This window comes from Cornus florida, unplaced genomic scaffold (genome assembly GCF_030987335.1).
Source record: "Cornus florida cultivar Cherokee Brave unplaced genomic scaffold, ASM3098733v1 CherokeeBrave_3.0.0_Hap2_Chr02, whole genome shotgun sequence".
NCBI classification, from domain to species: Eukaryota; Viridiplantae; Streptophyta; class Magnoliopsida; order Cornales; family Cornaceae; genus Cornus; species Cornus florida.
The window spans coordinates 113,099,684-113,114,238 of NW_026775572.1; the positions used below are offsets into that span (position 1 = coordinate 113,099,684).

A 14,555-nucleotide genomic window follows, 5' to 3' on the forward strand; every position below is an offset into this window, starting at 1 on the left:
GTGCAATGGCAGAAGCTTTTCCTCCCTATCCTTAATTCCAACTGATACAACAAATCAGCTTTCCCCTCCAATAATTGCAGGTTCTCTTGCACCCACCACATCAGCCGTTGTGGTTCCCCAGCTTCCCGCTGCTTCTGGATCTGTTTTATTCATCACAAATCTGCTGGAGCACCTGCAGAACAACTGTCCCGTCTTCTTTCCCCTCACTAATCTGCTCTGCCTTTTCAAGGGGACAATACGATATTGAATTTTCCGGCTCATCCTTCGGAACCCAGCCCTAGGAAAGATCCAAATCATAATCTTTGTGCTGGGTGAGTTGGAGTCATTGGACAGAATTAGGGAATCATGCCCAAAAATCAGTTATTATTCATTTAATATTCTTGAAAATTATGTCAATTGATTAATTTATATATGATTTTGATGGATAAATTTCATTTTATTTTTCCGTTGACCAAATATAAAAGTTAAACTATGATGATATTTGATACTATAATTCAGCATTTTGTTCTCACTGGAATTCTAAAAATGACTTATTGACACTCCTTGAATTACTGTAGTGCAGAAGCACTTGATAATCACTTGACTGCTATTCAGAGGGTCCATGAACACAGATCCCAGATCAAAGAAAGGAGAATAAGAGATGATGCAGTTTTCGAAGAGTCAAAAAGGATGGAAAAGGCTCTTCAGGAAGAGAAACTGCGACAAGAAAAAATCAGAGCAGAAGCAGAGGTTTGTTAACTTGGGTTCAATTTCATTGATTTTTTTTGTTTGGGATGTAATATGCTAAGTGCATCCCATGACATCTGTAGCATTAATCACTTTGGTTAGCAACTGGTTGACAATATTTTCCACCATCCGAACTTCTGAACTTCCAAACAGCGATCCAATGATTTCTGTTTCCTCCATGGCATTGGAAAACAGCATTTTTATATCAGACAGCATCATGGATTAGTAGAGAATGGGAAGCTATTGCCAAGAATTTCTTCCTCAGATCTGCCAAAAATATTTCAAGCAGATAATTTTCCTTAATTGAATACTAGATTTTTGCAAGGATGTATGAGAACAGACAATATCATAATCTCTTTATATTCATGAGATAGGGTGGAAGAAAATTTTGCTCTACATATCATGGGCATAGCAATTTTTTCTTGCCTTTGCTAGCTGCATTGCATTCATACTATATGTGCTCGTGCTTCTACATTACTTTGTGATATTGATTGATATGTCACTTATTAGATCTATTCCACTATACCCACCTATAATTGGCTTGCTGGAACTTAATACCTTCTTTTGGCCACTTTATTCTAGTCCTGGCATATATACTTGCTGGATTTTAAAGAAAACTACTATGATGATACACTAGTATGCTTTAATTAAGTTCTTGTTTGTTGGATGCAGGCAAGACTTGAGGCTGAAAAGAAGAGAGCTGAAGAAGCCAAAGCAGCAGCTTTGGAAGCTGAAAGGAGAGCAGCAAAAGAAGCTGCAGAAAAGGTTGCTACTGAAAATTTAAGAAGGGCTAGTGCTGCTGTAGTGCCTCTAAAAGAAGCTGATGGGCTCCAAACGGGATCTGGATCCAATATAATGCAGAAAGCAACATCAGCAGGTATTTATGTTTCCGAAAATGAAGGAAAACATCATTTTTCCTTCCCTTTTTCCAAATTTTAAGGAAATCAATAAATTGCTACTTGTAACTGAAGCCAAGAAATTTTATGGTCTCTTAGCATTTATAAAATCTTATTGGAATCAATTGATAATTATCTCTTTACATGGTCAAATTCCTGAATAGGATCAGCTATGATAACCTTCCCTCACTTACATTAACTGGTTTAGGCTGTTAAGCTTAAGTCATCACGATTTCTCTGTTTGCCTCAGTGCTTTGCCTTTTTGGCCTTCTATTGTCATTGTAGACTAGATGCCTGTTCAGCATTACAGTTTGGTAGGCTAGAATTGCTACTAGTTTGGGAAAACATTTTTACTTGTGTTTGGTGATATAAAAAAGAACTTTTTGGTAAGTTGAGATTTTTGGCACCTCAAAGCTTTTGGCTAAGCTCAAATTTGGTGTCTAAATTACATTTGCTAGTAAAGGTAAAATTTGTGGGAAAAATATGTATTTATGAAGGAGTATATTTATTAAATATGCTTTAGATATTGCATTTGCAAAAACTATTTTACCTTCCAACAACAACAATCTTTTATTGACAGCTCTAGAGGAATATTCGCTTCTTTAGAAGCTACTGCAGCACAAAACAAGGCACAATTCAAATAAAACAGCTGAAGTAATGCAAAATGTCAACTAAAAAGAGTTCACTATATTATTTATGTTAGCTATATTTCATTAAATAATGGGATCTTAGTGGATTGTCAAACACATTAGTGTTACTCAGATAGATTGGGGAACCATAAGAGAACTGTGTGCAATTCTGGTATCTTGACTTTATCATCATCAACTGGCCAATTTAATGACAGGAAATGTATTCAAGGGTGCAGCACGTGCTTTAGAGTTAGAGGAAAGAAGACTACAGATCTACAATGAAGTAGCTGCACAAAAGAAGGCACTCGGATTGGGTTCTAATAAGGTAACTGACTGCATGAAAGACACATGCTTTGTACTTTGTAGCTTCAGATTGTTTAGGTTGTTTTGATTTGATGCATAATATAAATGTTAATGTTATTTTGATCATTTTTTTTCAACTATCTTTAATTTTGAGTAGCACGTCTTCTCTGAAAGTACTAAATTGGCGTGTTAGTTAAATGGGGTGGTGGTTATGAACTTATGATCTATCTATATACTAGTTATATTTATGTCATAGAATTTTAGTGTCAGTTTCACATTCTAATCTTATTTATATTATTTAAACCCGGTAACCATATTCAACCTGAAGCTTTTTTCAGTAAGCTGAATTATGTATGTCGATCAATTAGTCACAAGTTGTCATTTCTGTCAGGATTATCGCAGTCATGGGATGCAAATAGCTAGACGGATCAAAACAATAAGTGGGTCAAAGGAAAATGTTAGGTGAGGCATATACCTTCATTTAAATTATAGCCTGTTCAAATATCTTTGATTATGGGACTTCCCACTTCTGCAACCATATCTAATGTTTTACTTTAAGTTTGAGAAGCATTGTAATTCTGCTCAAATGCCTTGTTCTGTTTGCGCTACATAGTTTGCTACTATATCTGAGACCAGTTTATGTGATCATGCTGTCCAGAAATTTTACTATTGGCTCCATTTCAATGGTTTTTTTTTTTTTTTTTTTCCTGTGTAAATTGGAAAATTTATAAATATAGACAATATTGTAAATGAGGATAAACAAGGGCATTCCCTCAAAGGAGAACAAATAGATCACAGATCCACCAAGGAAAAACAAACAAGGCCAAGACCTCGAAGAAAGAACAAACTAAAGATAGATCCTAAACCACAGTAAAGGACCCAAACACAGTCAATGAAACAGATACCAGCATATTACACTGCATAAAGCAAGGACATGTTAGCTGATTCTAAAACCTCCCACCAAATGAATCTAGCAACCTCCACATGATCTCTAGATTTATGTTGGTGCAGTTTGAGTTTCTCTCATACCAAATTTGCCATATTGTTTCTGTCCACAAACCATTGAAGCAGGTGGTGAATTGAAGAATACTGCTGCAAGTTCCAGTCCAGTAAGTCAGAGAAACAGGTCCAAATAGCCACTGCAAATGGGCACATCACAAACAAATGATCCAAATCATCACAGGCAGCCCAACAATTGTGACATATTCTGTATACCTCTAATCCTCAAATTATTTAAAGAGAGCAATCTATTTTGATTAGCAAGGCAGCAAGTTATAGAAACCCGGCCTGCATCCACTCCAACACACCTTGAACCAGTTGACAGTAGCCAGCTTAATTCGATGAGGCACTTTTAAAGAAGAAAGTGCATTGGTTCCAACAAGAAAGTCATTCCCAGGATGAATTGGAATTGAAAGAAACAAAATTTCTCAGCTGGTTAATTCGAAGTTGGTTGGTGGTTGGTGTGAATTTGCAATTTTTTTTTTGTTGCATCTCCTAATATATTTCCTCTTCAATATTTTCCAACTTGGGTTGGAATACTTCAACACTATTATTTGATCAACAAATTGGTTGTTAACTTATCAATTCATTTTTTGCAGAGCAAAAACAGATGAATTAATTAAGATCTTCATAGATTCACCTTGGCCTCAGACTACCAGTGTTGCAATGTTCGCGGAGCAGGTATTATCCATTGTTTATAGTTGATAGTTTTTTGTTCCTTCCCTACTTCCTTTCCTTATCTACTTGATTTGTTTGTTGGAAATATGATGAAAAGAAAAGAGAACAAGATTTTGAATTATTCAATATGTTTAAATGCCATGCTTAGATATTCTGTAGGTGGAAAATGGTGGGCGTCTCTCTCTATCTCTCTTGTTTTCTTTTTCCTCCATTTGAAATCTTGATTCCCACATTTTGTTTAATGTATATACAAGTCAAACCATCAATAATTACATTGGTATAAATTTTCTTTTGTTTTCCTCTGTTTTTTTCTGTAACTATATGTACTCTCTATTTCAAGATCAGTCCCGACTCCGTTCAGCAAATGGAGATTTCTCACTTGCTCTTTGCGGATGACACTATTGTTTTTTGCGAGGCAGAGGTGTCCCAGTTGAGGTATCTGAGATGTGTCTTAGTTTGCTTTCAGGCTGTCTTTGGTTTGAAAGTCAACGTGCGCAAGAGTGTGCTTGTCCCTGTGGGGGAGGTTCAGGAGGTGGACACTCTGGCTGCTGTTTTAGGGTGTGGGACTCAACGTTTCCCTATCTCGTATTTGGGTTTGCCGCTGGGGGACTCGGCCAGGAGGGTGGGAAGTTGGGACCCGGTGATTGAGAGGGTCGAAAGAAGATTAGCTGGTTGGAAAAAAGCAATATCTCTAGTGAAAAGCATCTTGTTAAGCCTTCCAACGTATTTTTTTTCGCTCTTTCGGGTTCCAGCCTCAGTTGTTGGACGTCTTGAGATGCTACAGCGAAACTTCCTTTGGAGGGGTCGTGGAGAGGAGTTTAAGTATCATTTTGTCAGATGGGAGCAGGTTTGCAGGCCTTTTCAGTTGGGCGGGCTTGGGATTAGGAGATTGGCCCCCTTTAACAATGCTCTCCTCGGTAAGTGGCTTTGGAGATTCGGTAGTGAAAGGCATAGATTATGGAGAAGGGTTATTTCTTGTTGCTTTGGGGAGGAGAGAGGGGGGTGGTCAGCTAGGCCAGTCAGGTATGCTAGTGGAGTAGGGTTGTGGAGGGCCATTGGAAAAGGATGGGACAAGTTTTCCAAACATGTTAGATTCAAAGTTCGGGATGGAAGGTTTGTCCGGTTTTGGGAGGATCCCTGGTGCGCGGATAGGCTTTTGGCTCTTTTGTTTCCAAGGCTGTTCAGGATTGTTGTTGACAAACATGCTATGGTTGCTAACTGCTATCGCCTTGATAGCGAGAGGTTATCTTGGGATGTGCGATTCTGGCGATCTTTTCAGGATTGGGAGTTGGATGATGTCACTGGCTTGTTGGCTCTCTTGTACAGACAGGAGGTGGAGGGCACTGGTGTTGACTCCCTGATTTGGGTGCCCTCTTCTCAGGGGATGTTCCAGGTTTGGTCTTTTTTTGTGTGCCTTTCTGGTTTTCATGTCTTTTCCTTCCCGTGGAAGACGGTGGGGCTGTCCAAGGCGCCTCTTAGGGTGGCCTTTTTCGTGTGGACTGCAGCTTGGTGCAAGATTTTGACTTTGGATAACTTGAGGAAGCGAAGACATATTATTGTTAATCGGTGTTGTCTTTGTAAGTTGAATGGAGAGTCAGTGGATCACCTGCTGCTGCATTGTCCTGTGGCTCATGATTGTTGGAGTCTCATTTTTTATTTGTTTGGTATTCATTGGGTTATGCCTCGGACATCTCGGGAATTGCTAGATATTTGGAGGGGCCAATGGGTGGGGGCTCAGGCGAGAGTCTTTTGAAGGGTAATCCCCTTTTGTGTTTGGTGGAGCATTTGGAAAGAGCGGAATAGAAGATCTTTTGATGGGAAGGAGTCCTCCATTGGGGTGTTGAAATTTTCTATTATTTGTACTCTTTTTTGTTGGGGTTGGGGGAGAGATTTTTCCTCCATTGAGGATATTGTGGACTTTTTGGGCTCCTTGAGATCATAGTTTCAGTTTTTTGTATAGCTTGGGATGCGTTCCCCTTTTGAACGCCTTCTAATACATTTCACTTATCAAAAAAAAAAACTATATGTAGTCTCTACTGTGAAGCTGTATACCTCTCACAACTTTAACTCTCCCTTTAGAAGTCATAGACTGTTGTTGCTTCTGTTGTGCGTGTGTAAAATTCTAGTTTCTTGCTTGCTTATCAAGAAAACGAAGAAAATAAAATAAAGGAAGAAAGAGTTTAAGAAGTAAATAAATCAATGTACTGATGGTGTTCCAGTTTTGATATTACTGGTTGTCGCACATTGCAGAAACTCCATCAAAAGCATTTTTGCTTATGGTCATGTCATTGCTCTTGTTAGTGCACAGGTAATGCATGTTTTGTTTCTTGCTATTGCTTGCCTCTACTTTTAGTTGTTTAATAGCTTATGCAGATTAAAAATTATAATAACAATATAAAAGAATCAAAGAATAAAACTCTCACAGTTTTTTTACCTGTTTATGGGCCTCACCCTGATCTTAATCAGGGCAGTAGGAGCATACATTTTTGTGTTAGACAGAGTCTCTCAGATGATAGATATGCATTATTGAATCACAGTGAATAGATTTTGAATTGGTTTGATATTCCCAAATAATTATTAATCACATGAACTGAAAGATTAATCCGATATCAACCAATCAATCAAGTAAATATTCAAGCAATCATATGGCTACACCACAAAAAAAGGCACCCAAGTTTATCTGAAAAAATCCTTAATGTAGAAAGTCACAGGACAATGACAGAACTAATCATCCGATTTATCAAGTTCGAAACAAAGATAATTATTTTAACACTTGGAGCAATCTATTTTTACCATTCTTCCTAAAGAGCTCAGTCTCTGGTGCCAGCATCCTGGTACCATGTTCATTACTGGTTCCAGTTGATCCAATGAGCACTTGTCACCATGAGTCTAGAATGCACTAATCCCAAAAACTACACTGCACTGATTGTCAGCAATGATTCTCTTATGAAGCAACCCGTTCATATGCCCGATTAAACACTCCTGAGGAAATTCTTATAGATGAATGATGTTGTGGTTGAGTATCTTCAATTCATGAAGTGCCTTGGAGAAAAATCATACAAAACTTTGATGTTTCCCTAATCCGAAAAGTCACAAACATGAAATATGATGTCTCTAATCCAATGTTTGATCTCTCTCTCCACCTCTCCACCACAACATGCATCCTACATGTCATAGATGAACCTTAATTCCCTATGTGTAGGTAAAAAGAGATTGGTACTAACTACAAAGCTTTTGGGGTCTAAATAGGACAAGTTGAAGGTACACCAACTATATTTGATTCTTGGTTGCTACAAACTTTAGTTCTATCATTCTGGTAGTTAGCGGAGAAAGTTCGATCAGAGGCTATCTGAGGATTGAAACATTCTGGCTCATGCACCTCCCTGTACAAGCCGAACCCGGAATATGGTCTAGTCAGGTTGATGAGGTTGGTTTTGCAGTCAGCTTAAGTATGATGGCATGGTTTTGAAGATACTGTGAGATATAAATTTATTGTAATTATATAGGAGGAATTATGGCTGTGACAGATTTTTGTTTGAATTTCATATCTTCAACTATTTAAAATCCATAAGTTAAAGATGTTTCAGAAATCAAATAGAAATACTTTTTAGTTCATTTCGCATGTTCCATGATTCATTGTTGTGATTGTCTGGGTATTATTATCATTAGGGTTAAGTGCACAAAACACCCTTGTAGTATAGTGTTTGTGCATGATGACCTCCTACTTTTAAATTTGTGCGGTGTCAGACCCTACTTTTGCAAAAAGGTAACAAACCCCCCACCCCCCTCAAACTGCTTTTCAGTGACATGTGACGTAAAGTATTTTTATTATTCCGTTTTTGCCCTTTTAACATGCCAAAAAATGTCCCTCTTGCAATTGTTATATTAATTTCCAAATTTTGCCCTATACAACTAATCTGCCTTTATTTTGAATGGTCAAATTTTGACATGCATATATTCGCAAATATGTTTATTACTGTATGTTCATGAACATATGCATATGCCTTTATCAAATTTTGATATGCATATGTATGTGTATACATCATCTTCAACTCTTCCAAGCATAAACCAGCAAAGAAAAACCAGAAGGGCCCTTGAGCTCATTCTCTTCCATACTTGCCCTTTCCATGACAGAGCTTCACCCTGTGGAAGCCGCTGACAACAACGATGCCAAGCTCCTTAATTCCTCAACAACCCCTTCTTCATCTTCTTCTTCTCAAACCCAAACCCACACGATTAGTGTGACTACAAAGCCATCCCATTCTTCTCTTTCAAATGGGTCAACTCATAGTCATCTTCAAAATCTTCATAAAACCCTGTTTACTCAACATGAACAGGGCATACCCATCTTGGTCCTCATCTTCAAACAACCAGTTATATACATCCCATGGGACCTGTATGTGAACCCCATCAACTTCAATCCTCTCATTGCCATCTGAATTTCCCCTTCAAATGCTTAATCTGCAAACACTTTTGTGATCAATGCTGAAACTGAGTCTTGGATCATCATTTAATCTGCAGTCTATATATATATATATCTTGTTTTGCCTCCAAAGTTCGCTTTTGTTGTGTATAGTTTGTTTCCTTACACGCTCTCTTCTCAGAACCATATTTTGGGTCTTTTCAGGCTTTTTATCTCTTGTTTTGGCATAAGCTTCATTGCCAGAGTCACCAATGAGGAGGGTCGTTTTGCCGGCAATGTCCAATTTTGTCATTTCCCATTTGGATATTTTTAAAAATAATGTAAGATAAACTGTAAGGGTATTTAAGTCTTTGTACGAGGTTAAGGTGTCAGGAGGTCCCTATTTAAATACTTTATAAACTTCTTTTTTTTTTTTTTTGGGGGGGGGGGGGGGGGGGGGTGTTTAGGGAACATCAGGGGGTATATGTGCTATATATTGGTGCTAGAGGGGTGTTTTGTGCACTTAACCCTAATCATTAATTCGTTGAGGCTAAGCCTTCCCAATTTTCCGTCATTCTGCATATATCAAATTAAATGTGTATTAGACTGCTGATTATTTGAAAAGTGCTGATTTCTTACAATTACTTTTATGAACCTAGGTCCCACTTCTTATGGATCTTTTGCTTGCTGAGTTGAATAGAGTTTGCATCTTTATCGTTCCAAAGTACATAAATAACTCAGAGGTACTCAATTTCAGCTCAACCTATTATTTATTGTAGCTTAGTAAAGGATGTCTTCCAAGTAGTAAAACGTTGCTGCCCGCTTTGTCCCTATTTCCCTTTTCGCTGTTTTAAGCATGAATTAGCTATGGAGCATTAAAGATTGGAAGTTTCAAAAGTTGAACTCTTTTTTTTCTCTCTCTTCAGTGGTTCTTCTGTTTTCTATGTTGCTTTGTTAATTGATGCTGCTGCTGTAGTTAATTTTTATTGTTATTGATGTCCCTTTCCCCCCACCCACACACGCACCCACTTACAAATGAGTTTTATTAAAAATGAAAAACTATACAAAAAATATAGGGGACATACCCCCAAAATACTAAGGCTCAGTTTGGTAGAGTGGAAATGGGAGGAAAGGGAAGGGAAGGGATGGTGATGGAGGATGATTAAAAAATTGTGTTTGGGTAAAATGGGTGGAAGGAAAGGAAAGGAGAGGGAAGGGTTTGGAGGGTTATGTATAGCTTTGTACAGTATTTTACTTATCCTCCCAAAAATGGGAGGAAATGGAAGGAAAGGGAAGGCAATGGCTGAAGCAGTATTTGTGATGACAATTTTACCCTCAAGATTATATATACATACAAGTTAGCAGCGAGATTGGGGAGGCTGAAATGAGTTGCCCTAAATTTTTTTTTTCCTTTTCTTGTGGGCCTGAGGAGACAATATAAATATACATATATATATATGAGTTGAGAACGAGAATATGGAGGCTGAAATGATATGCCTTAAAATATTTTTATTTATTTATTTATTTTTATTTTTATTTTTATTTTTTTTCTTGTGGGCCTAGAGACAGTATATATATATATATATATAAAAGGGTATAATGGTCAATTTATTAAAATAATTCCCTTTCTTTTCTTTCCCCTTCTTTTCCCAAACTTGATTATTGTCATTCCCTTTCTTTTCCTTCATTAATCAACCAAACACAATACCAAATTAAAATTATCCTTCCCTTTCCCTCATAACTAATGTTATCCTTCCCCTTCAAACCCACCCTACCAAACATAGCCGGTATAGGCCAACCCCATATTAACCACCAACTAGCAAAGACAATTTGTCTAAAAACAGATAACAGAGAAAAGACGTACCAATCCAACTCCGCCTCCCTAAACCATATAACCAAACTCACAGCTTTTATCACATGAGTATTACTCAAGCTGCACTTGCAAGGAATCAAGCATAAACCAAATAGCATAAGGCTCCCTGATTAGCGGACAATTGATTCTTCCAAATAGCTTCCAACTCCCACCAGTACAGCAAGAACACAAACACAAAGCAAAACATATCAGTCATGGGATAAGTTTTGAATGTTAAAAATATTCAGGGCCCTCTGGTCCAATACCTCCCATATAATCACTCTAGTACAATGAGCAGCATTACAAGGAGCTGGAATATTCATATTCTGTTTTCTAATTCTCCAAATGGTTCATAACGAAGTAGTAAAAATTTGCCTGTACAAAGTATTTTTCTGATTGTCATGCTTGAATTGATTTATAAACCATTGGAATAATTGATCAAAAGAACTAAATTGCCCCTGTCTCCAGTTAAAGGCTTCAAAGATCCAACCCCACAGTTCTTGAGCAAAACCACACTTGAAAAATAAATGATCGATAAAGTCTTCATCATTCATACAGTTATGACAGATGGCAGTTAAAGTGATATCTCTCTCTTGAAGATTCAGCAGGGGAGGAACTTTGTTAATGACAATCAAACAAGCAGTGAAGCAAGCTGCTGGTCTCTCTCTATTCCACATCAGTTTATACCATTTCTTCTTCTCATTGGCACGTCTACTGTTCTGCCATAAAGATTTAAAGCTGAATTGCCCATGTTTCCACACCACCTGATCGTCATCTGAATAGAGAGGGGTATTTGCAATACTATTCCATATATGATTAACCTCAGAAGACATATGAGTAGTTCTACACCAATTACCATTCTGTATCACAGCACTCAACCAAGCAGATATATGCAAATCCAAATCTCTGTCGAGTTTGCTCCCAAAAGTTTGCAGCAAGGATTTCCCATTCCACAACGGATCAATGAAGAGCCTCACATTTTGGCCATTACCAATTTTGAAATTAGATCCACCAATAATGGTTTCTCTAGTTTCCAGTAAATGATTACAGAATGGAGAGAATTTAGGTTGCTTTGTACAACAACAAATAGAAGTAAAAGCAGCATTCTGGGAATTTGTTCAGAAAAGGAAAAGGAGGTGGGTTGAGTGGTTTGAATCAATCTCCCCGAATACCAAAGCCACCTCCTCTTTAGGCAAGTCACAGAGCTCCATTTCAACAAGAGTAATTTCTTAGCAGATTCTCTACTACCCCAAACAAAAGATTTTAACTATCAATTGAGGAGCTTGTGAAAGCAGGGATTTTAAATGCCTTGCACCAATAGTAGAAAAAAGATGAAATAACTGTTTTAACCAACTCTATTCTACCAGCCAAAGTTAAGTTGACAGATGACCAACTGTGAATTTTAGAAGCAACTTTGTCTAATAATGGTTTACAAATCAGCATGCTTTAACTCTCAATCCACCAGAGGTAGCCCCAAATAATTCGTAGGAATTCTTCCCAATTTCATGTTTAGAATTCTTATTAAACTTCTCTTTCTTCTGAATTGACTTGGAGAAAAAGATAATGACTTTTCTCTAAATTGACTGACAAACCAGATAGATTTTGAAACTTATTGAGCAGAGAAGCAATGCAATTGGCTGTACCATAGCTACCAAGATCAGATCATCAGCATAAAATGAGTGAGAGAATTCAAAATTGGTTTTTTTTGGCAGTATGACACAACTGAAATCTCTGCACAGAAACCTCCTTTTGCACCAAAGCTGAAAATAATGCAGTGATTAACGTAAATAGCAAGGTGAGAGAGGGCACCCCCGTCTTAAACCTTTTTGAGGTTGGAAAAAGCCAGCAGGACGGCCATTAACAAGCACAATTCAGGCATTCTTTTATCCATCCAATCCATCTCGAGCCAAAACCATTATCTTGCAACAACTTAAACAGAAAGGCTCAATCTACTAAAATCACAGGCCTTCTTCAAATCTATTTTCAGAGCCATAGCTGATTTAACTCTTCTAACCCTCTAACCATTTCATTGACTATAGTGACTAATGACGTTATGATGATGACATGATGTATAATACTTCCTTTAATAAAGGCACTCTGCTCTTTCTCCACCAGCAAGTTCAAAATACTACTCAGCCTGGTTGCTAATAGCTTAGTATTCACTTGGTAGATTGTAGAACATAAAGAAATTGGCTTGAAGTCTACTGCCTAAACAGTTCTGTTTTTTAGTAAAAAGGCATATAAAAGATGGATTAAATGCCTTGTTCATTCTAGACTGGGAGAAAAAGTATTGAACAGCACTAATTACCTCTTTGCCAACTATATTCCAGAATTGTTGGAAAAATATGGGAGGAAATCCATCAGGACCTGGGCTTTTATCAGCCTCAAGCTGAAAAATAACATCTTTAATATTTTCTGTTGTGACCATCTCCTCAAAGGCTTGAGCTTCCATATTAGAGAGACATCTTCTAGGAGAGAGAGGGATTTGAGAAGACCGATTCCACTGATGTTTACTAGATCAGTAGCCCAATCACCTTGATCACTCTGAAGAGTGGTAATAGCATTCACAGCCCTGTGTTGAGCAATCTCCTGATATAATAGTTTAGAACATGTATCATTCTCTTTTAGGTAATTCTAGATTTCTGGGCCATTAAGACTTCCTCATTGAAAAGGGCACGATCCAGATCCAATTTAGCTGCAATCTCAGATCTTCACAGCTTGCTTCACATTCTGAAGCTTTTTTGAAAGTATATGCAAAGTATGTCCTACCACATTAATCTCCCAAGCCTGTTGAACCACATCTCCAATTCCTTCCTGCATACAACCTTCAAAAATTTGAAGGGTTTAGGCTTTGAAGCAATTTCATCTGTGGAGTGTATGATCAGTGCATAGTGGTCTGAGAGGCTAGCAGTAGACAATGCAAGCTTAGAATTTGGAAATTCAATACCCCATTGTTAAGCCCATCATGTATTATTCTACCAATTTGTTGTTTGATGCACCAAGTCCAAGTACCATTGTCAACAGCCATATCAGATAGCCCCAAGGTAATGATGGTATTATTGAATTCATTCATAATTCTCTGAGGTATAGCCATCCCCCCTTTCTTTTCATCATGTATTCTTCTACCAATTTGTTGTTTGTTGCACCAAGTCCGAGTACCATTGTCGACAGCCATATCAAATAGCCCCAAGGTAATGATGGTATTATTGAATTCATTTATAATTCTCTGAGGTATAGCCATCCCCTCTTTCTTTTCATCATGTATTCTTCTACCAATTTGTTGTTTGTTGCACCAAGTCCAAGTACCATTGTTGACAGCCATATCAGATAGCCCCAAGGTAATGATGGTATTATTGAATTCATTCATATTTCTCTGAGGTATAGCCATCCCCCCTTTCTTTTCTTCATGATATGACAGTATTCCAGTCCCCTAACAGAATCCAAGGTCTGTCAATCATATACTGACTTTGAAGGAGGCCTCTCCATAAATTTCTTCTTTGATCCTCAGTATTATTAGCTGCACAAACTGGGGAAGCAAAGAAAGGTTTTTTTTTTTAATCTTCAAGCTGAGTTACTTTTAGCAGCATAAACTGATCCCCATCACTGATTGTTTGAACATCATATATACAAGGATTCCACCCCACTATGATTCTCCCCATTTGATGAGATGTTAGTTATTGATCCACGCCCATCTAGAGCTGAATTTATGAGATTTCAATCTAGTTTCAAGCAAACACACCATATTTAAACTATATTTTATTTTATTTTTCATTTGGGGCCTATTCAGGCCCCTCATGTTCCAGCAACCTATCATGGAATATTTTTTTTTAGTTTGTGGGCGATTCCCACTGGACATTGTCCTAGTAACTCTATCCGAAGAACATACTACTTCCCTTTCCTTCATTTCGTCTTTCTTTGGGGAGGATGTAGAATTCTGTTTAGCAGCTCCATTTCGCTTTGTTTTTTAAGAGAACTGTAATGAACCCCTCATTGACATTCTTAGTCATTGGAGGACCTTCTTTGCTGTTAGAATTCTCTTAACTTTTCTGCTCATCGGAGTAAGAACCACT

The 14,555-nt window shown here is 37.7% G+C and overlaps 1 protein-coding gene across 1 annotated transcript in view; it reads left to right on the forward strand.

Moving 5' to 3' along the window:
• The window catches only part of LOC132295574 (mRNA export factor GLE1-like), a 28,057-nt gene that overhangs the window by 12,971 nt on the left and 531 nt on the right, over positions 1-14,555 (forward strand). The window contains exons 5-10 of the mRNA XM_059793870.1: positions 558-729; positions 1,399-1,603; positions 2,467-2,576; positions 2,946-3,016; positions 4,153-4,234; positions 9,293-9,376. Coding sequence (XP_059649853.1) covers positions 558-729; positions 1,399-1,603; positions 2,467-2,576; positions 2,946-3,016; positions 4,153-4,234; positions 9,293-9,376 — 724 coding nt within the window. The remainder of the gene's footprint in view (positions 1-557; positions 730-1,398; positions 1,604-2,466; positions 2,577-2,945; positions 3,017-4,152; positions 4,235-9,292; positions 9,377-14,555) is intronic.